We start from the raw sequence: 24,324 nt of genomic DNA, 5'->3' as shown, positions 1-24,324 counted from the left end.
AGAGCTTTTTGAAGAGAATATTTTCACTTTCCTACTGTGTCTACTATTAAATGAAGAGTTTTCTTCTGATGTGTTTCAAGAGGCCAAAGGAGAGGCGGCTAGGTGGCATAGTGGATAAAGCAGCGGCCCTGGAGTCAGGAGTACCTGGGTTCAAATCCCGTCTCAGACACTTAATAATTACCTAGCTGTGTGGTCTTGGGCAAGCCACTTAACCCCATTTGCCTTGAAAAAACCTTAAAAAAAAAAGAGGCCAAAGGAGAGTTAGGATTGGGTTTCCTATGTCTTCAAAACAAACAAAAGGGGGCAGCTAGGTGGTGCAGTGGATAGAGCATCAGCCCTGGAATCAGGAGTCCCTGAGTTCAAATCTGGCCTCAGACACAATAATTACCTAGTTGTGTGGCCTTGGGCAAGCCACTTTACCCCATTTGCTTGCAAAAAACCTAAAAAAGAGAGAGACAGAGACAGAGACAGAGAGAAACCTCTGGTCCAAGGTCATTCCTGTATAGTTTCCCTTTTCCCTTGACTTCAGGGAGATTTTTGCATGTGCTCAAATGCAAGGGATCTAAATCTCTTTTGATCCTCGCAGAAGCAGCTTAGTGGGAGGTCTGAAGCATTTTCAGGCTGGAGGGTTAGGGCTAAAGAAGTGAGAAAAATCCCTTTCAAAGAAATCATTTCTGGGGTGGCTAGGTGGGGCAGTGGATAGGGCACTGGCCCTGGAGTCAGGAGAACCTGGGTTCAAATCTGGCCTCAGACACTTAATAATAATTACCTAGCTGTGTGGCCTTGGGCAAGCCACTTAACCCCATTGTCTTGCAAAAAAAAAAAAACCCTAAAAAAAAAATCGTTTCCTAATTTGCCCCATTCTGCCTATTGAAATCAACCTGGCCACTCTATGGACAGTTATTAATGCTCAAAGATTTGTCCACACAGTAGGGACTTAATGGAAATTGCCCCCAATCCATCACCTTCAGTTTTCAGGGCAAGTAGAGAGAATGACTCTGAGGGCTCAAATCCAATTAGCTAATATATGGCGAGATCTATAATGAGCAGATCACTTTATGGGAGCATTGTTTTACTCAGAAACACTCCACAAGCAAAATTGAAACATTTCCCACTTGAAATCCTGTTTGGAAGAACCTTTTTGCCAATCTCTCCCATCTCCCTGCCTCATGTTTCTTCACTGGAAGATGGTGCCGGTGGGGGTGGGAGTTGAGGATGATGAGTTCCTTCCATAAAAAGGCACAGCCCTCTAATTTTCTTTCACTATAAGTCTGATCTCTCCAAAAGAAACAAATTACAAAACAAAAATCCAAAGACCTAATACTACACACACACACACACACACACACACACACACACACAAATACAACCACACATAAAAACACATAGACCCAAACACACACTTTCCCTCTATATACAATACAAAAACTCATTTACATTCTTTTTAAATGTCAATATTTCACTTTCCAAGGATGATTTCATTTACAAAGAGTTAAGAACAAGCTTTCCCTGGACTCTGACCAGAAATCTGAGACAAAGGCAGGGCTATTATTTTCTTTCTTTTGTTTTTGATTAAATTTTCAGTTGGTATTTTATTTTTCCAATTAATTATAAAAGTTATTCACCATTCATCCACTTGCAAATGCATATTTTTTTTAGGGTTTTTTTTTTTTGCAAGGCAAATAGGGTTAAGTGGCTTGCCCAAGGCCACATAGCTAGGTAATTATTAAGTGTCTGAGATGAGATTTTAACCCAGGTACTCCTGACTCCAGGGCTGGTGCTTTATCCACTACACCACCTAGCCGCCCCACAAATGCATATTTTTAAATGACATAATTTCCTTCCAATCTCATTTCCTACTGCCCTCTCCTCACCAGGAAACAGTCTGACAATTATTGTACATACACATTCATATTTAACATGTTTACAAATTAGTCATTTCCTATATGAGGAATTAGGATTAAGGGAACAGAAAGAAAACCATGAGATAGGAAAGAAAAACATAAGAGAAATTTTTTTTAAAGTGAATGTAGAGTTCATTCAGATTCTGTAGGGTTTTAGGTTTGGTTTGGTTTTGCTTCATTTTCTTCTTCCCAGGATTATCCCAACTCTCTGGACTGCTGAGAGGGGCTGCATCCATCAAGGCTGATCAACTCACGATGTTGTTAATGTATTCAATGTTCTCTTGGTTCTGAATGCTTCAAACACCATCAGAATGTTGTATAAATTTTTTTGAACAAATCTGCTGTAATTCATTACATTCTTCTCTAGAGTCTGATCATTGATAGTTTCTTATAGAACAACAGTACTCCATAACATTCATATATCATAACTTATTCAGCCATTACCCAACTGATGGGCAGCCCCTGAATTTCCAATTCTTTACCATTACAAAAAGACCTGCTGTGAATATTTTGTATCATCTGTGACTTTTATTAATTTTTATAACTTCTTCTAGATATAGGCCTAGTATTGATATTTCTGGGGCAAAAGGTATGATCACATTGATTGCTCTTTGGGGATAGTTCTATATTGCTTTCCAGAATAGTTAGATCTGTTCACAGCTCTACCAACAGTGTATTCCTATCCCAAAACTCCCACAACTTCTCCAGCATTGGTCATTGTCCCATTTGCATTTCTCTGATCATTGATGATTTGGAGCATTTTTCCATATGATTATATAAAGCTTTAATTTCTTGACTTGAAAGCAGTCTGTTTATAAACTTTGACCATTTATCAGTTGAGGAATGAATTGTGACCTTACAAATTCAATGCAATTCTCTATATATTTTAGAAAGGAGAGCTTTATCAAAACTCCAAGATGTGAAAATTGATATCCAGCTTTCTGTTTTCCTTCTAATTTTAACAGCATTGGTTTAAGTGAAAAATGTTTTAATTTGAAAGTCAAAATCATCCATTTTGCAATTTACAATGTAATCTATTTCTTGCTTAGTCATAAATTTCTCCCCTTCCATACTTTTTACAGAGTGCTTTATGACCTGTTAATTGGTCTATGGTATCACCCTTTATGTCTAAATCCTGTACCCATTTTTGACCTTATTTTGGTATAGGGTGTGAGATGTGGGTCCCTGCCTAGTTTTTGTCATACAATTTTTCCAGTTTTCCCAACAATTTTGTCAAATAGTGAGTTCTTATCCCAGAGGCTAATGTCTTTGGGTTTGTCCTGCAGGAAATTATAGGAGTCAACTCCTGCTGTTTATTTTGAATCTATCCTAATCAGTTGGTCTATCACTATTTCTTAACCAAAACCAGGCAATTCTGATGACTGCTGCTTTGTAGCATAGTTTTTTCTTGGTAGAACAAGGCCACCTTCCTTTACATTTTTTATCATCAGTTCCCTTGTTATCCTTCCTCTTTTGTAGCTCCAAATGAATTTTGTTAATATTTTTTCTAGCTTGGTTAAATTGTTATTTTGTAGTTTGACTGGTATGGGACTGAATAAGTAATTTAATTTGGGCAGAACTGTCTTTAGCTTGACTTAACCGTAAGTAATTGACATTTTTCCAACTGTTTAGATCTGACGTTATTTTGTGAGAGGTGTCTGGTATGCAGCAAAGTAGTGGTACATAAAATAAACCCACATAAACTATCAGGATTTCCATATATGGACAAGGTCCAGAGCAAGAGATAGAGAAATTCCACTTAAAGTTACTGCAGACAACAATCAACTCCCAAGATAAACGCAGAAACTGTATGAACACAGTCATAGGGCTGTCATCACATTCCTCTCTCAGGCCATGAACTCAGAATGAGTGACTTGACCAAAAATATAGAAACTGAAAATAGAATACAAACAATATAGACAAGAGACTGCATTTGCTTTGTCCATGGTACTAGACAGTTCACACTTTCAATCTTTCCATTTCACTTATCCTTTCATTATTTGCACTTTGAATTTTTTATTCTAAGACATTGTAACCATTTGGTGCTTATATGGTAAATGTTCAAATTATTTCATGAGCTATACAACCTGAGAACATAATGCAATTTCCCTAGTGATCCTTATTGTATTTTGTTACTACTGCTGACCTATTGCTGAAGAATGCCAGCAGTGATTTTTCTAGTTAACAGGGCATGAGATTTGATTCTTATCCATTACCATTGGGTAGGATAGACATTACTCAATTTTTTAAAAGTTATCTTTAAAAGGTTTTGCGCACTAATATAAAATTAGATTCATCATAACATAATTATTAAAAAGTACATGCCATCTCATGTTTGAAAATGTATCTTATGCTTATTTGAGTTCACCATCATTTTGAAAGGAAGTCAACAGCATGACTCACTTTTATTCCTCTTCCACCCCTTCCCATCTTAGAGGGTCACAGTCTTTGAGCGACTGAGGTCATGGTCCAAAAGCTTTGAGTTAAAATTTTTTAAATGGTCTCTTTAGCAGTAAATAATGGCCTAATTTAATTTCAAGGATATTTATCCTCTGGGACAAGAAACATGCATATTTTAATCATAACAGGGTTTTTCTGGAAATTCCAAGCTGTCATAATTGGGTCTATATGGCTTTTGAAGATCAGGCAGTGATTACATAAAACTCCAAATGCTCCAAGTGCAATATAAGAACCTTTAAGTCTGTTTTTCAATTTCATTCAAATTGTTTCCAAACTTTCAGGAAGACTGATGATTTGTGTGCCAATGATCCTAGGCCCACACTGTCAGTTTTTCAGGGCACCAGAGAAGTCCTCCATTCCAGACTCATGTGTCATTATAATGCCATAACACTGAAATCAAAAGGCCAAGATGCCACTTTGTTTTGCATTCCTGCAGCAGAGAGAACAAGCTCTTTAAAAAGCGTGGTTCCAGGGGGCAGCTAGGTGGTGTAGTGGATAAAGCACCGGCCCTGGAGTCAGAAGTACTACCTGGATTCAAATCCGGTCTCAGACACTTAATAATTACCTAGCTGTGTGGCCTTGGGCAAGGCACTTAACCCTGTTTGCCTTGCAAAAAGCCTAAAAAAAAAAAAGAAAAAGAAAAAGAAAAGAAAACCATGGTTCCTAGACATGTATTGTAGAGATCCAAGACTCCTATAAAACCATCAAGGACCAATAGAACCATTCCACCAAAGCAGAACTAACACAACAGGGTTGGCATGAAAAATAAAATGGGAACTTGGGGCAAGTTTTGTGGAAGTCACAGACAACACTTGGAGGACAAGAGATGACACGGAGTATAGGCATAGTTTAACCAAAATAGGTTTGTTCCTGTAGATTTCAAACCATCATGATCAAATATATATTGCTTTTGGGGATTACACAGTGACTGCATAAAATGAGCTTGTATAAATGCAATATAAGAATTGATAAATTCTGTTTTTCGATCTTATTCACACTGATTTCAAACTTCCATGAAGATTGTTCATTCAAGTGGAAATTATCACCCTGTCATTTCATAGAGCTAAAGAGTAATCATCTGATTCCAGACTTCCTTTGATTTGCACTGCCTCAAAAAGTACAATCACCAGACCATGATGTTCCTTGGGTTTCCATTCCTGCAGCAGAGAGAACTAATTCTTTGAAAACTGTGGTCCCCAGAAAGGCACAGTGGAGCCCCTCATGAAACCATAATGGACCAACACAACATGCTACCAAAGCAGACACTGGTGACAGAGATTTTCTGGTGTGAACTGATCCTAAACTTTTGTTATTATTATTCTATGTGGCAGATTCTCAAAGAAGTTGACTGGTAACTTAGGTTAGTCAGTCAGCAGAGATACGGAGAGAATGCTGCCACTTTGCCAGTATAGAACAAAGAGAGTCATTTCTGAAGAAATATTCATCTTATAAAGGTGACGTTAAAAACAAATGCTAAAAAATTTTAACATATAATTGACCTTCATGTATATTTATCATTTCATATACTATCTGTAATGAGACAATAAAAATAAAGTTCTTAAATAACTAACATTTAATTTTGACTTTTAACAGAGACTAAAATAATGAATGACAATCTCTAATCAAGGGAGCTTATCCAATTCTCTTTGATTTTCCTTATCAAATAGGTATGAGTATTTTCAGTGTATTCTATTTAAAATACAGAATACATCTCTTGCTGCAGTAGAAAAAATAATGGGTGTCTAATCAAGACCTATTTTAATCCTACTTCAGAAACTTGGGAGTTAAGTGACTTGTTGAAGGTCATACAGCTCGAAAATTATAACAGGTCTGAGTCACTGATTTGAGGGCCAGTATGCCACCTAGGTGTTCTCATGCTTTGTTTAAAACAAAAAAAAAAAAATAACTTACTGTTTGAGGGAAATACAAAAGACTAAAAATCCTCTATCTCTGTGAAATACTTTGGAGACTTAATAGATTCTCTGGTATCTTCTCTTTGAAAATGGTCTTAAAACCTTATGATCCCTGGGGAAGGAGTTTTTAAAACCTAAGATCCTTCAGTATCCAATGGACTAGTGTTGTTTTGAAGTTTATTTCTCAAATAGAAATGATTATTCTCTGATTGACCAATGATGATAAAAATTACAAAACTGAACTGAAAGATTATGGACAAATGTAAAACTTCTGACCCACCTTAGTTTCAAAGTCACTGGCTTTGATTCAAAGTGGAACTCCTTTCTTGAACAGAATTGATATGGTCAACTGACAATCGAGAGAATGATATTTAATAAATATACAAAATGACATTTTATGTCCCAAAGATATTATTGCCAGAAATTTTCCTTGACTATGTTCTATAAATTGAAGAAACTGTAACACCATCTATGTATCACCTAAACAAAATGCCTTCTCAAATAAGCATATGAATGTTATGGAAACATTTAACTGACCAGATTTTCTAGAAGAATATGGACAGAGGTTCACAATACTGTGCAGGAAGCAGCAACAACAACAAAAAAGAAACATTCCAAAGAAAAGAACCAGAAAAAAATAGGGCCTGGAAATAGCTAAGAAAGAAAAGGAAAGGGAAAGGAAAGGAAAAATGTAAAAATATACTCAATTGGATGCAGAATTCCAGAGAAAAGAGAGGAGACATAGAACCTTAAATGAGAAATGCAAAAAAAGCAAGAGAAAACAACAGAATGGGAAAGACAAAAGATCTCTTCAAGAACCGTAGAGATATCATGAATGTCTATAAAGTTCTACTTAAGACTGTGTAAGGAGGTTTCAGCAATATGTGAACCAAGGCTTACTGGAAGAACAGTTGGGTTGTTTTTTTTTTGCAAGGCAAATGAGGTTAAGTGGCTTGCCCAAGGCCACATGGCTAGGTAATTATTAAGTGTCTGAGACCAGATTTGAACCCAGATACTCCTGACTCCAGGGCCGGTGCTTTATCCACTGCACCACCTAGCCGCCCTGTTTTTTTTTTGTTGGTTTTCAAAGTGACAGAAGTAGAGACCAAATTTTGAACATTTGTTGAATTATTGAGAAATCAAGGGAGTTCCAGACAGAATCTCTACTGCTGCTCTAAAGGCCTGGACTGTGTGCAACCGAATAATATGTGACAAATCCTCAAAACAGATAGCAGCACCAAATCTTTTTATTTGTCCCCCAAACAATGTGTATAAGGGCCATGAAGGAAGAAGCAGTGCTGAACCTTGAACAGCTGATTGGTTTAAAGTTAGAAAAGGAGTTTGACATGACTGCATCTTGTCACTTTATTTAACATCATGTAAACTGCCAGGGTGCAAGAATCAATGGCTTGATTTCAGGAAGTTGGGAGTAATATCAAGATGTCAGATGTGTAGATGGTAACACTCTAAAGCCAGAAACTGAAGGGGAAATTAAGGAGCCTCTGGATGACAGTGAAAGAGGAAAAGTTGAAAAGCTGTTTTGAATATTAATCAAAAAAAAAAAACAACTGTGATATTGGCAACTGGACTCTTTATATTCTGACGGAGGGAGAAGAAATGGAAGTAGTTTGAGGTTTTATATCCTTGGGCTCAAAGATCATTGTAGATGGTGAGTGTAGCCATGAAATTAAGATACCAACTTCTCAGGAGAAAAGTGTTAAGTGTAATGAATCGACTAAGAAGTGAGTTACTAGAGATCCTTTTCTCAGGCAGACTCTGGTCTGGGAATCAGAGAGCAAAACAGCCTGGAGGAATTCACTTACCCTGGGGTAAGTGAAGTGTATGTTCTGGAAGAAGGTTGTAGGTAATGGGCTGTCTCTCAGGGTGCTGACTTCATGACCAAAAAGGGCTTCAGGCAAGATCACTTTAGCATGTGGGGATTTCTTTTTGAAAATGGATTAGATTTTTAAAAAATAGCTTTTTGCATATCAATTCTATATGCGAGATTTTTATTGTTCTTTCCTGATCAACTTCCATTTGTGTACTCAAAAAGATATTTTGGCAATGGCATTTCATTAAAGCAATTTTTCCTAATCTTGGAGATGAGCAAAAACCTAACAAACTGCTCTTCAAAGTGAGATTCCACTATGCCACAAAGAGGCCCCAAATTTTTAACAATTTTAACCCAGCTCACCCACTTGGACTCTGACTTACTAAGCCTGACCCTAAAAACCTCAATAAGATCTAGAAAATGTACTAGAGCAAATTCTAATCAGGAAAGAAAAACATTACAATTAGTCATCATAGCTTTAGAATGATAAACAGCAAAATCTGTGTAGACAGGAATAGGGACTGGCCAAGAAGGAAATCCAATGGCAGAGGTATCAGCAGCCATGGGAGTGTTGGGGGCACATTTCTATGACCAGGGATATGAAGACATCTGTGACTGAACAAGTAATACCAGAGCAAAAGGACATCTTAGATGACCCTGAACCAGCACTGGAAGAAGGAATGGGAACCAGGTCACAATTCTTATCACAGTTCTAGTGTGGAAAAAAGAGGTTATGAGAAATAGAAGGCAGCAGCTTTGTAATGAGCAAAGAAGAGGGTTCAAAACCTGAAGATTCTTTAGCAATGTACCCTAGAATAAGACGTAGAGAAATTTCCCACCTTAACTCTGTACATGAACCAGCATGACATAAGCTAGCCAAACAAGGTCAAAGGAGGAGAAAGAGCTAGAGGAGCCAGCAGGTCAAAACTTTTAAAGACAGAGAATCTGTAAGTAGGCAAACAGTGAGAGAATCCAATAGCAACCTATTGAAACTCAACTAAGAGAATTGAGATCAGGGTCATGCTGAATTCAAACCAGGAAAGAAGTGAGTAGACCTCACTCTGGATCACTCTAGTTGGAAAGTGCTGACAACAAGCAGATCTCCAGAATGAATTATGAAAATAGCATAATAGGAAAAGTCAGTGACATTTTACTAGTACCTTCCTTAATAAAGAGACAAATTCACACCTTAGTTTACAATATTATCAATTTATGGAGACTGAAAAAAAGATTGACATTTCACTTGTTTGTGTCTTGTCTCCCTACCAACTTGACCAGAGTTAGAAAAACACAGACTATTATCTTAGTTTTTTTTGGCAAGGCAATGGAATTGCCAAAGGTTTCAAAGCTCAGAAATTACTGTCTGAAGTCAAATTTGAACTCATGTCCTCCTTACTTCATGGCCAATACTGTATTGAGTGCACCATCCAAGAGTCTGTATCTTGTTAACCTCTTTCATAGTCCCTAGGAAAGGTCACTTTGGTTGTACCAGGATCCCAGACTATGTTCTCTAACAGTCAATGAACTCTGCTTTGACTTTCCAAAATTATCAAAGATCATGCAAGGGAAGCTTTTTAGTAGGAAATTACAAAATCCCTTACCAACAAAGTAGTGGCTGCTTTCCTTTTACACAAGTGTTCTGCTCTGCCTCACATTTACTGGAATCTCTTCATCATCACCACGATCATTAAGTCCCAACAAACAGGGGACAGAATGCAAGTCATATTAAAAAGGTTTTTGTAGTAGTCTCAATGTAGGCTGAAAAATAGCTGACCTGTGGGAGATGTAAAATTCCCCTTACTTTGCCTGAAATTGTGGAAACTCTGGATTCTTCTCTTGATCAAATGTTTTCCTCCAATTGCCATAATACTAAGCTTTTCTTTTTCTTATTCCAAAGACACTATGTTTTTGAGAATAGTAAGTTATGTCCTTTATCACAATGAAAGTTTAGGAAACTCAGATCATATTCCTAAGTTTTCTTTCCAGTGTGGATTCTCTGATGTTTAACAAGAGTCTTCTTCAACGAAAAAGCCTTTGCACACTGATTACATTTATAAGGTTTCTCTCCAGTGTGGATTCTCTTATGTCTATAAAGATTCGGTTTCAATGAAAAAGCCTTTCCACACTGATTACATTCATAAGGTTTCTCTCCAGTGTGGATTTTCTGATGTTCAGTAAGACAGGACCTTTGTGTAAAAGCTTTTCCACATTGATAACATTTATACGGTTTCTCTCCAGTGTGGATCCTTTGATGTGTAGTATGATATGACTTGCTTGTAAAAGCCTTTCCACATTGACTACATTCATAAGATTTCCCTCCAGTGTGAATTTTCTGATGTACAATAAGACTTTTTGTGGTAGCCTTTTCACCCTGATTACCTACATAAGGCTTCTTTTCAGTATGAATTTTCTGGTGTATAATAAGAGTACCCTTCAATAAAAAAGCCTTTCCACACTGATTACATTCATAAGGTTTCTCTCCAGTGTGGATCCTCTGATGTGTAGTAAGAGTTGACTTGCTTGTAAAAGACTTTCCACATTGATTACATTCATGAGGTTTCTCTCCAGTGTGGATCCTCTGATGTGTAGGAAGATATGACCTGCTTGTAAAAGCCTTGCCACACTGATTACATTCATAAGGTTTCTCTCCAGTATGGATTCTCTGGTGTTTAATAAGACTGCTCTTCAATGAAAAAGCCTTTCCACACTGTTTACATTCATAAGGTTTCTCTCCAGTGTGAATCCTCCGATGTGTAGTAAGAGTTGACTTGCTTATAAAAGACTTTCCACATTGATTACATTCATGAGGTTTCTCTCCAGTGTGGATTCTCTGATGTTCAATAAGACAGGCCCTTTCTGTAAAAGCTTTTCCACATTGATTACATTCATAAGGTTTCATTTCAGTGTGAATTCTCTTATGTCTACGAAGACTGGACTTAAATGAAAAAGCCTTTCTACATTGATTACATTCATAAAGTTTCAGTCCAGTGTGGATGCTCTGATGTTCTATAAGACGAGCCCTTTGTGTAAAAGCTTTTCCACATTGATTACATTCATAAGGTCTCTCTCCAGTATGGATCCTCATATGTGTAATAAGATATGATTTACTTGTGAAAGCCTTTCCACATTGACTACATTTATAAGATTTCCTTCCAGTATGTATTTTCTGATGTGCAGTAAGACCTTTCTTGGTAGTAAAAGCCTTTCCACCCTGATTACATTCATAAGGATTCTTTCCAGTGTGGATTCCCTGATATTTAACAAGAGTCTCTTTCAATGAAAAAACCGTTCCCCATTGATTAAAATAATGAGGTTGCTCTCCAGTTGGGATTCTCTCATGTGTGATATCAAATTCTCTCCACATGAAGTCACATGCACTGTCATTCATGATGCTTTGCTTGGGAGTTTCTTTCAAAGAAAAGCTTAATTTTCTAATATTCTCCTTCATTTCAAGTCTGATCTCTTCTTCTGAAAGAAGTAAACAAAACACATAAACACAAATGCTATATTTATTTGCATATGTTTATTTCCCCTTCCCAGCACTGGTAAATTAATTTAGTACTACAAAATTAATTTACTCTTTATTCTCTCCCCCCCAAAAAAAACACCAAAATTTAATCTTTCCTGGAGGGAACCAATCAGTTTAAAATGGTACTAGCTTATACCCTAAGGATTATTTACTTTATAAAGAGTTGCACATATAAGCCTATTGGATCCCAACAACAAACATACACTACACCTATGACACGGACATTCTCATGACATTTTCATGATATTCACAATGTAAGCCATGAGCTTAGACCCAGATGACTATGGAAGAAACAGTAAGGCTGGTGACTTAGCATCACACCCCTCACTCAAATGCAATTCACGGGCTTGTCATGGCCTCACCTCCCTCATGTCATGGTCTTCAAAAATGAAGGAGAAAGACAAACATGATTCCTCATATGGAAAATGACTAATATGTAAATACCTTAAACACAAATCTACATGTACAATGTTCACCAGACTGTTCACTGAGAGTGGAAGAAAATTATGTAATACAAATATGCACGTGGATGATTGTTGAAAAATTTTCATAGTTATGAAAACAAAAGTAAAAAACAAAATAAAATAGAATTTTAAAAAATTCTACAGTTTTCAAGTACTCTTATCTATCTTATCTCAGATAAATCATAAACATTCTTCTCCTTTATGACCACATATAATATGAAAAGATTATTCTTAAGGTTGCTAAAGAAAATCACTTTACATGTGAAAATTGTTGTCATTGTTTCTCATTTTCCCTTTTTCTCTAAGACATCAGGAAGGGGATGGCTAGGTTGTACAGTGGCTAGAGCACCAGCCCTGGAGTCAGGAGTACCTGAATTCAAATCTGGCCTCAGATACTTAATAATTACATAGTGGTGTGGCCTTGGGCAAGCTACTTAACCCCATTGCCTTGAAAAGTAAAAAAATAAAAATAAAAAAAAGAAGACCTCAGGAAGGGGATGTCATGACAAGCCATGAAACTGGATTTGACTGAGAGGGTCCTATGCCAAATCAGTATCCTGACATTTTCCTCTAGAGCCATCTGAGACCAGTGATCAAATATAAATCAAGAAGCCTGGAGATGGCCCTGAATGTGATACAAGCAGGGTTAAGTGACTTTCTCAGGGTCACACAGCCATGAACTATTAAGCATCTGAGGCTGAATTTGAACTCCAGTCCTCTTGTTTCTAAAGCAGGGATTCTTATCTATTTTGGTACTCTGCTGCCACATGTGCAAATAATCTCATTCTACCACTCAACTTTCTTGGCAAATCCACAACTCGTATCTCCATTTTTTTTTTATTAAATTTCACTCACTTCCACACTATTTTCTTATTATCACAAATAACATCAGTTCAATCTAATCTTTAAAACACGCTTACTTGATCCATGCTTCCCCATGAGATTCTGTCCAATATCTTTCCACCCATTCATGGCTAAACAGAGAGTCATAAACCTTTTCCAAATTGTACTCAACTCCTTGCCCTTGTATTTCTTTTTTTCCCCTTTAGTCCTCTTCCAAGGGCCCCTTTCCAACATATGACCACATTTAGACACAAACTAGTATATCTATGTGAAAATATTCTAGACATATTTCTAATTCTCAGTTCTTTCTCTATGTACAGATAGTATCCTTCTTCACTTCATTTATCCTGTATACTTAGATTGGGTATTTTTAATAGTCGAACAAAAAGAAAAAAATCATTTATTTCTCAAAATTGCCAAAATTCAATGGCTACTTTTAATTTTGATCCTCCCAGATTTCTCTGCAGGCTTTCACAATGACAATCTTGCCCTTTTCTCAATATTTTTCTTTCTAGATCCTAGTGCCATTATTCTCTACTGTTTCTATTTCTCTATTTCTTTTTTTTTAAGCTTTTTTTTTTTGCAAGGCAAACAGGGTTAAGTGGCTTGCCCAAGGCCACACAGCTAGGTACTTATTAAGTATCTGAGGCTGGATTTGAACCCAGGTACTCCTGACTCCAGGGCTGGGGCTTTATCCACTACGTCACCTAGCTGCCCCTATTTCTCTATTTCCAAAAGGAAACTCAGTTCTCTTTGTGCCAACCCTCTCATCTTCTTGTATTCCAAATGCTATCCAAGGCATCTCTCAATAGTCAAATGCAATGCAAGACCCATCAACTTGCACACATCCCCACTCCTCAGCTACACCTTCAAACTCTTGCAAAGTCCTCTTGATTCTCTCTGTGACATCTTTCACATACAATCCTTTCTCACTTTCTTGTATCTGAGCATAGCCACTTCACATCTGTGATTTTGTAAGAGGCTGCTGGTTGGTTTGGCTACCTCAATTTAACCCCCATCCAATTATTCCTCTATTCACTTGTCAAATTCTTCTTCCTAAAATTCTCACCAGAACTTTAACACCACGTTCACACCAAGTCCGAGTAACTCCCCAGTAAATGGATTAAATACAAAATCCGATGTACAGCCATTAAAGCACTTGATCTCTAGCCCTTCCTCTAGGGCTTTTAGTCTTCTTTCACCTAATCTCCCCTATATATATGCTAGAATCCAGTATTATGGGCCTCCATTGTATTCTGAGGATAGGATGTTCCACCACTAGAATCCATGGTTATTCCCTTGCCTTCCCTGTTCCTAGAATACTCTCCCTGGCTTCCCTGATGATCAATCAGAGACCACATACACAATAAGCCTTTTACATTCCTCCTTAAACTTGGGGTCTTTCCTCTCTCTTAATTAATTTTTGCCCTCTTCTCTGTTCCACCAGAATTTAAGTAACATGGGAGCAGGGAAAGCCCCTTACATCTACTGATGTTTTGGGTGCTTTATGCAGAGTCTGGGACATTATGAGCACTTGGATCTTCATTGACTTGAAAAAGGCCTTGGAAAGAACCCAAAGAAATCAGCCTATCCCCTTTTGGCATTTTCAAAAGAATTCTCCATTACCAGATCACAAACTAGGTCTTTCTTTTAGGATCATAGATTGATCCCTAAAAGGGAGTTGAAATACCATGGAATGTAACTTTCTTATTTTACATATGGAGAAAGTGAGACTTGGTGGTTCAAAGCCAGATCCAGGAAGGTACTGTCAGGAAATATGGAAAAAGGAATCCCAAGACAAATGTTCCAGTCCCCAAATACAGGCCTTGCTTCGCTATGACACAAAAAATCCCTGGCCATCATCACTGGCCTATACCTGCTTTCACCTCACTGACCTGGAAGGCAGCTCCTCAGGCCTTCCTGCTCCAGCATCCATGGAGCTTCTCTTTGCTCAAAACCTTGTCTGGTACCTGGAAGATCTGGGCAGGGAAATCAGTTGGGGATGAAGATGGAGAGAAAGTTGGAATGTAGTTCTCCTTTAGAAAGGATGGTATACACACAGCTGCTGCATTTTGAAGATCACTCCATAAAACACACAAGTAGGAGCTTGGACTCACCCCTTAGGGCTATAATGCAAGGAACCCAAAAGACTCCCCTCCCCCTATCCTCACAGGTTCCATTCGGGTAAAAGCAACTCCTTCCAAAATAGTGTAAAAAGAGTTAAGGTACAAGACTAGCCACAAACCCAGGGAACATGAACGTTTTGCCCAGTTCCTCTCCCCTGTTCCTCAGTCCCTGAACCATATAGAAAGCTTTCTGTGTTGTTCATCTGGGGAGTTGTTGCCTCTTCAGGGGAGATTCTGTACTGGGAAACACTATAGTTGTGCCAAAATGCTTTCTCTTGGCCAGTCATTTATCCTGGTAGTGCCAGAAGTATATAGGAAAGAATAACAGGGTGAGTCCCAGGCTCCTGAAGAAGTCTCAGAGCAGTTATTGAGGAGGCTAAGGGGAGAGGTGGGGGAGAAGCTGATGGAACCATGTAGGGATGAGGAAATTTGGCCTTGGTACAACTTCTTCATAAAAGGATGGACTTGGAACACACTTCCCATTATCTAGAAATCTAGTCAGTGGAGTGGAGAGAACCCTGGGCCTAGTCTGAGGAATGCCAGGGGCAGCTAGGTGGCGCAGTAGATAGAGCACCAGCCCTGGAGTCAGGAGTACCTGACTTCAAATCCGGCCTCAGACACTTAATAATTACCTCGCTGTGTGGCCTTGGGCAAGCCACTTAACCCCAATGCTTGAAAAAAAAAAATCCAATCTCAGACAATGACTAGCTGTGGGCCTAACCACTTAATCTCCATTTGCTTCAGTTTGTTCAACTGTTCAAATGGGGATAATAATATTCACCTAACTTGGAAGGTTGTTATCAGGATGAAGAAATGTGATATGATAATGAAAGCCTTCATAGCATCTGGCACACAGCACGTGAAAGCAAATGCTTATTCCCTTCCCTTCCTTTCCCACTATCTTGATGAGAATTTTAGAGCAAGAGGAAGGAAGATAAAGTACAGAATTGCAGATCTGCCCTTTCCTCTCTCTGAATTGCTCCAAACCCTTCACAGTAGGGAACAAAGATATTCCCACTAACAGTAGACTTAGTGTTACCAGGGGAAGGGTCCTTACCCACAGAAAGCAGGTTCTGGGCATTCTCCAGCATCACCTCTTTGTACAACTGTTTCTGAAAAGGGTCCAAGAGGCTCCACTCTTCCTGGGTGAAGTCCACAGCCACATCCTTGAATGTCACCAACTCCTAGACCATCAAAAGTCATCAGGTGTAGAGATGAAAGACATGAGAAGTAAAGAGTCCACCCCTGTTCAATTCTAGATGGAAGATGAAGCACAGAGAAGGAATCTACCCAGAGCTCATATGCTACATGAGAAGCAGTCACCTCTACAACCCAATGTCATTAGGAGCCCAAGGGAATTCTGAAAAATAGATGTTTTTTTGTCAGTGGGAACAAAGCTGAGAAATCCCTTGGAATATAATGCATCACCTGGGGAATCTGGGAGGCGAGTGGTTTATCTGTAAGGCAGGAGGTGGATGTGTGCAGGAGAAAGAAAAGGTGATGGGGAACTTCATCATCAAACCTGATGGAGGAACCCTGATATAGGTAAGAAATATGTGGGCTCTCCAGATACCCTCCACAAACTGACAGAAAATCATCCTGAATTGAATTAAGAGTAACAAAAATATAAGGGTAAAGTCCTAGGAGGACAACTTGAGAGGATTCAGAGAACAATGCAGGGCCTGAGGTTTGACCTGAGGGAAGCACTGACACCCCACTGAATCATCCAACAGGAGACCATGAGAGAAGCAGTGGGGACATCAAGTCACTCACCTCAGTCACTCTTCCCTAACAAACTTGCTTCTAAAGCAAAAAAGACTGAGTGGGGAATGACTGAAGGATTCCCAAGTGTATCTAGAAGTCAAGCTTAACAGTGCCAACAAGACATGAACCCGGCTGTGGGGAAGGAGAAGCCACTACCATAGAAAGCAAAAACATTTTGGGGACACTGAAGCTGGGACTGAGTGGAGGAAAAAAAGGAAACCCTGACATTGAGCCCCCAAACTGAATTCAGTAAACAATAGGAAAAAAGAGTTGAGGACTAGGGCAACAATACTCATGGCTCAGAATCAAAACATTATAAGAATATTAAGCTGTTAAAAATCAAATCAAACCAAATAAAATCAAGATAAAATGAATAAGCAAAGAAAAAAGAACCCAATCATTCATACTTACTTTGGTGTAAAAAAAAAATTGGGGGATGATTTTCAGAAGAGGAGTGTGAGGTTTAAAAAAAAACCCACTCCTACCCTAAAGAATAATGGACAATGGACAGAAATACAAAAAGGAATATTGGATGAAAGTAAAAAAGAATTCAAAAATCAAATCAGAGTGGATTAGAAAAAATTAGGAAAAAATAAAACCATTTTTAAAAAAATAATGAAAAACTCAACCAATTGCAAAAAGAATAAGAAAATCTTTAGGAGGAAAATAAATAGGAATTTAAAAATCAAATAAGAAGGTCAAAATAGCAAAAAAAAAGTAATCAAAAAGTTGATAAAATGTTAATCAATTAGAAAGAGACAAAAAATGTTAAAAAAAAAAAATTCCTTGAAAACTACAATAGGGGCAAGAAGGATTGCCAAGATATAAAAAATGCAGAAAAAAAAACAAGAGAATCTGAAACAGTTCATTAGAAAACAACCAACCTGGAGAATAGATTAAGAGGAAAATATAAAAATTGCTGAGCTATATGAATGTCAGGATCAAAAGAAGTAGCTGGATACAATGTTACCAGAAATTATTAAGGAAAATTGCCCTAAAGTTCTAGACCAAGAAGCAAGGTAGAAACAAAGACTCGTCTGAGCACTACCTGCAAAAGATCCTGGGAATTGAAGAAGAATGAAGTGACATCTCTATTTCAGAGACAAATTACAATGTATCCAACTATAGCTGATCAGACCAATGGGAGGAGGAACATTTATTAGAAAGTCAGAGCCAAGTTTCAAAATTCCTGGGTTAAAGAAAAAATATTTTAAAAACAAGGAGGAAGAAAATTAAATACTGCAGAAAAATAATCAGGATTTCACAAAACCTAGCAAATTCTATAGTGAAAACACTGTACATTGTAAAACATTGAATTGCAAAGAGCTAAGGACCTTGGGTTGTATCCAAAAATAATAATTTCTCATACAATGACAAATGTCAAATGTCACAAATACAAAAAAGAGTTTTTAGAGAAACTTAAGAAGATTATTAGAAATCAATTAAGGGATATCAAAGGAAAATGAGAAAAAATTAAGATAAATCCTAAATAATCAAGAAAATGGTGAAAAGAAAGTCAGACAACTGGAAATAAAGAATCAAAAACTTCAGGAACAAAATAATTCCTTGAAAAATAGAATTGCATGAAGGGAAGCTAATGACATTCTAAAAGATCAAAAACTAAAAATCAAAAGAACAAAAATAATAATAGCTAAAGAATGTGAAGCATTTCATCAGAAAAGCAACTGTTCTGGAAAACAGATGGTGGAGAAATAATATGAAAAGACTGGGACTACCTGAAAGTCATGATGAAAGAAAAAGAATCTCGATACAATACTGAAAGAAATTAACAAGAGAAAATTGTTCTGAAGTTCTAGAAATAGAAGGTCAAGAAGAAATTAAAAAATCCGCCAAACACCCCCCAAAAGAGATTCTAGGGGGAAAACTTACAGGAATGTCAGGGATAATTTTCCAAGCGACCTGAGTATTAGTATTATTTATTTTTTAGAATCACTCCATTGAGTGATTCTAAAAAATAAAACTACATAGGGAGATAAAAAAAAAAGGAGATAAAAAAAGGGGAGCTATATGGATGTGAGTCGGTGTGTTTGCACAATGCCAGGCAGGAATTATGAGTCAATTCACAACTGCAGTGGTTCTTCAAAGTTGACTATAAGGAGAGAGAGCTTAGCTCATGAAAATGAAGCATAAAAGGAAAAACTGATATAGATGAAGCTAATGGGGAGGGTGGGGAGGGCTGTTTCCTTGCTCTTTTTGGAAATGGGAGGATGAATAGGTTAAAGACAACAGGGCAAGGTAGCAGGGACGAAAAGAAGAGTAAAGAGGAGGATTACGGGGGGAAAAAAAAATTCGGGAAGGATAGAGAGGTAAAATTGGAAGCAGGAAATTATTTACAATTATTTACACCTGAGAAGATGACTGAGATGAATTGACCTACATAATGAGAGATTCAGGACGGCTAGGTGGCACAGTAGATAGAGCACCAGTCCTGGAGTCAGGAGTACCTGAGTTCAAATCCAGCCTCAGACACTTAATAATTACCTTGCTATGTGGCCTTGGGCAAGCCACTTAACCCCATTGCCTTGAAAAATAAAATAAAATTTTTTTTAAATGTATTAGCCCAAAATGAGAGATTCAACCCAAGAAAATAAAGAGCAGAAGTAGAATTTTACCAAATTAAAAAAAATAGCCAGAAGCAGTAATCATGATCTCAAGCAAAGCTTAATCTAAAATTGATTTACTCAAAAGAGAAAATTAGGGAAACTACACTATGTGTCATCAATATTATTCTATATTTTTAGATTATTTAAAATAACTAGCCAGCCTAAAATTCATACGTGTTTACCTGCCAAAAGAGACAAAGGAACTCTGAAAATTATTATGAAACACTTTTTATAAAAAGAAACTCATAGCTAAATGATTGGAGTCATATTTTTGTTCAGGGGAAAGAAAAATCAATATAATAAAAATTGAGAATTTTACCTAATCTATTTATTCAATGCCATCATAATTAAATACCAGTAAATTATCTTACTGAATTGGAAAAGATAATAACCACATTCATTTGGATTTACTAAATGTCAAGGATATCAAGGTAATCAATGAAAAATTGATGAAGGAAGGGGGTCTGGACATACTAGGTCTCAACTTGTATTATAAAACGCTAATTATCAAAAACAATCTCTGATTAAAACTTAGAGTGGCAGATCAGGGGAATAGATTAGGAAAACATAACAATAGAGCAAATGACTGTGGTAACTTGGTAGATGACAAAGATCCAAGTCTTTAGAATGAAAACTTGTCATTTGACAAAAAGCTGTGGAAAAATTTGAAAAGAGTTGGGCAGAAGTTAGGCATCAGCATCTCACACTTCGTACCAAGACAAGGTTAAAATGGCAACATATAAAGCATGCTACTGAGAAAAGGAGACATGCCTTGACTTGTTTATTTACCAGTCTATGGACAGATGAAGAATTTAAGGTCCATGAAAAAAATCAAACATAGCCAATTTTGATTATATAAAATTAAAAAGATTTTAGGCAAAACAAAATCAAAGGAGAAAACTAGGGAAAACATTTGTAACAGATATTTCTACTAAAGTCCTCATTTCTCAATTATATAGAGAAGTGCAATTAGCAAAAATATAGCTCATTCAATAAGCAAAGGATATGAAAAGACAGTTTTCAGACAAAGAAATCAAAACTATCTCTACTCATGTGAAAAATGTTCTAAATCACTATTGATTAGAAAAATGCAAATTAAAACAACTCTTGGGTACCATCTCATATATATTAGATACTACAGAAAGGGAAAACGATAAATATTGGAAGTGAAGTGGGAAGATTAGGACACTGATACACTATTGGTGGAGCTGTGAACTGATCCAACCATTCAGGAGACCAATTTAGAATGTTCCCCAAAGGGCTATATAGCCCTTCGTATCTGTTGATCCAGCAACACCATTGCCAGCTCTAGAACCTAAAGACAGTTTTTTAAAAGGGGGAAAAAGATCAAATTATACAACAATATTTATAGGATCTCTTTTCCTTGTATCTGAGAAAGCCAGAGGATGCCCATCAATTGGGGAATGGCCAAACAAGCTGTTGTGGGATTGGGATGGAATACTGTAACAAGCATCAGACTGCTTAAAATCACAGAGAATGTGGGGAGCTATGTGGATGTGAGTCGGTGTGTTTGCACAATGCCAGGCAGGAATTATGAGTCAATTCACAACTGCAGTGGTTCTTCAAAGTTGACTATAAGGAGAGAGAACTTAAATACAAAGAGGGAGGACACCAGTATTGAGTGAGAGGGGCTCATACTCAAGACCCCAAGGGCCCCAAGAATCAGGTTAAAACACAGAAGTGAACAGGGCTATGTGGTTACTAAAAGGTTCAATTTCAAACCTATTTTTTGGTAAGGAAAGGATCCATAAGAAGGCATTATCAGCTTCATGAACCCTCCCCTATGGCAATAGAAATAGATTTGGTTTGATGTTTGTTCTTCATTCTGGAAAAACAAAATATCAAGGAGGTTATGCCATGATAAACATGTGAACTGAATTTGAGGGGGGGGGGGCTGTGCTAAATTACCAGCCTCACTTTTTCCTCCAGAGCTATCTGGGTCCAGTGGCCAGATATGAATCAGGATGATTGGAGATGGTCCTGGACCCAAAGAGGGTTAAGTGACTTGCCCAAGATTGTACAGTTTAGAAGTGGCAAGTGACTGAGACTGAATTCAATCTACTGTCATACTGACTTTAAAGGTCAGTTCCCTATCCACTGCACCACATAGATGCCCCTCCTTGCAGTCTGGGGATAGACTGCACTTACCTGAGATTTGGGTCTGAGACTCCCAGGCTCCATTGCCATGAATCCAGAATTCCTGCGAAGGGAGCAAGAACCAATGTGATTCCATTTGGTCAAGTTCCTCCATCTCTTTTCTGGTCTTTATCTATGTTGGGGTCCTGCTTCTCCCAATAGATCCCCAAATATAACAGCCAAAGCACTACTATCAGAGCTTACTCCTAAGCAGGAAAGGTTTCTCATTCTAAGCCTTTCGGATCCCCAGGAGACAGTCTAACCCTAACCCTGGAAAGTTCCTCCCTTTTCTACCTCAGCTTAGAAAAACCCATAATTTTAGTCCCAGACTGACTACTTTGGGGATCATACTCTGGAAGACTGATATTTGTCAACCTTTAACAATACAATGGTTCCAACATTTCTCCAACTTTGGCATCTGGCTCTGACTCAGGACCTGCTTGGGGAAGGCCTAGGGCCTTGGCAGACTGAGCTGGGGAGGCAGAAGGATCACAGGAGGGGTGGGAACAGGGACAGCTTTGCCTCCTCAACAGCAGAAGGAGACTGGCCTCCAGGCATTTATAAAGGGTGAGTTCCTCCTGGAGTTAAAGGCCCAGGTCCTGCCCTTAGAAAAGTAGAAGAGAAGCAAAGACCACATCCCTCTCCTACTTCATGCTATTCTTCATACTCCTCTCCTCAGGCTTCTACAGAAGCAGAAGGAGCTTGGGGTGCCAGGAGGGAGAACCAGGCAGCACCTCAGTGACTCCCGGGGCACAGCCCTCCCTCCAGCTGGTCCACTGCCTCCCCACATCTCCAGGCCCCAGGTAACTCAGGCAGGATCTAAAGTACAGACACCAGGGCAAGTGGAGGCTGCAGAGGCTCGGGAAGGAAACGACAAGGAAAAGACGAGAAAACTCAGACTGGGAAACACAACTCAGTCGGGGATTCAAGCCCGAGGGGGCTGAAAGGCGTTGAGGCGGGACATCTTTTTGCAGAGGCAAAGAATGGGGAAACTGAGGCAATGCCCCTCCATTGGGGGATGGGGGAACAAGTTAAGGAGTATGAACAGTCTGGAGTCCTATTGTTCCACAGGACAATCTGAGTAACAGTAAGTTGGAGAAGAAAGAAGAAAACTGGATGCACTGAGGCTGAGCCGGGGCCCAGAATCACTACAACGGCGGTGCAGGGATCCAGGACAAGCTGGGGAGACCCATCGTGGACGAGGCCGGGCACGTGGGGGGCTGCCCTGAATCCGAGTGGACACAAGGGCCCCTTGTGAAACCTTCTCTCCCGTTTCCTGCTTCTCCCTCTTAAACACAAGGACTCGCGGGGAAACGCGCGTGACGCCTCGGGCCGGGCTGGGGCGGAAACGATCGAGGCCTGAACTTGGAAAAGTGAAAAATCAACTCAAAAAAAAGAAACTGAGGCGGGGAAGGAGGGGGCCGGGGGTGGGGGCAGGAGGAGGGTCTGGGGGAGAAGACATTCCCACAGGAGAGACCCTGGGCCCGGGGAAACCGAGTCACTGGGCCCCGAGACCGAAGCTCTGCTGGGAAGCTGGGGGCACTGGGAGACCCCCCGGGGCTCTGCGGGGGGCAGGGGGCGGGGAGACGGGCCGCGGGGGGGCGCCATTCCGGACTCCGGGCCTCCTGGGGGCTGAGGCCGAGGTCAGGGAGGAGGGAGGCCCGGGGTCAGTCTAGGGCAGCGCAGAGGACTCTGGGAAATGGGGAGGGGGTGGAGGCACCGCTACCTACCCGGGACCTGCCCGGCCCGCCCGGGCTCCAGGAGGCGGAGAGAGGTCAGCTACGGGGAGGCCGAGCAGGCGCAGTACCGACTTCCTGGTACCCAGCAGCCCCGCGGGGGGGGGTCTCCAGTCCCAAAAGCTCCGCCCCCTGCCACCTCCCAGGCTCCCGGTCTCCTCCAATCACGTACAGGGTCGGGACTCCTGGGCCCAATCGGCCCCGCCTCGCGGAGCCCCGCCCTCCACCACGTGCCAAGCCTTCTCCACTCCCATGCTCCGCCCCCACCACAAACCCCACTCCCAGGGCGGAAGCCCCGCCCCCCTCCAAGCTGCTCCTCTCAGACAGCCCCTCCCCTCCGGTTCCCCCCTCCCAGAGCGGGGCCCAGGTGCATCTTGGGAGCCCTGCCAGTGTGCATCCGGGCCCTCCCGTGGGCACTGTCCTGTGGGCCCTCCCCCAGGAGACACGATGCCCTTCCCGTGGGGCTGGGAGGGCAGGGATGAGGACGAGGGCCAGGAGAGGCCATTGGGTCGGAGAAGGCAGAGATGCCTGAATGGAAGCGAGCACACCCGGCCGTGGGCCTGCAGGCTCTCAGCTGGACCGCGGTCTGTGGTCTTTTGCTTTGGGTCTTTCTCCTTCTGGGTTGTTGGCCTTCTGGATGGCCATGTGACTGGACTTAGAAAGTCAGCCTCTAATCTGGATGTGGTCAAATGAGGAATTGGGCTGCAAGAGAGCGTGGTTACATGGATCACCTTTATTTGGTCATTTTTCCCTTAATATGGACAAAACGAATATCTTACTCTTTGTGGAAATAGCAAAGGATCTTGTAAATGCTCCATTTCCATGTAGGACTTGGGGAACTCAGCAAGTCATTGCTTTGGTACCTTCCCTTAAGCAAGGGCATCCCATCTTCTCAGCCCTAGGGAAGAAGGCTGTCAGTTTATTAAGTAAACGATGGTCAGTACCCAACAAACCTGCATCAGCCCTCTCCAGC

At 39.8% G+C, this 24,324-nt stretch overlaps 1 protein-coding gene across 1 annotated transcript in view; it reads right to left on the bottom strand.

Annotated features, from left to right (window-relative positions):
* LOC141499679 (uncharacterized) overlaps nucleotides 1-23,419 on the bottom strand; it is an 84,436-nt gene extending 61,017 nt beyond the window's left edge. Inside the window, 5 exon segments of the mRNA XM_074202327.1 lie at nucleotides 10,133-11,576; nucleotides 14,840-14,923; nucleotides 16,128-16,254; nucleotides 21,628-22,979; nucleotides 23,346-23,419. Of these exon segments, the coding sequence (XP_074058428.1) occupies nucleotides 10,133-11,576; nucleotides 14,840-14,923; nucleotides 16,128-16,254; nucleotides 21,628-21,666 (1,694 nt within the window). The 5' untranslated portion in view covers nucleotides 21,667-22,979; nucleotides 23,346-23,419.
* Between the last annotated feature and the right edge of the window lie 905 nt (nucleotides 23,420-24,324).

Source organism: Macrotis lagotis, chromosome X, assembly GCF_037893015.1.
Source record: "Macrotis lagotis isolate mMagLag1 chromosome X, bilby.v1.9.chrom.fasta, whole genome shotgun sequence".
NCBI lineage: Eukaryota > Metazoa > Chordata > Mammalia > Peramelemorphia > Peramelidae > Macrotis > Macrotis lagotis.
Note: the sequence above shows the minus strand (reverse complement) of the source record. Positions and strands in the feature narration are given on the sequence as shown.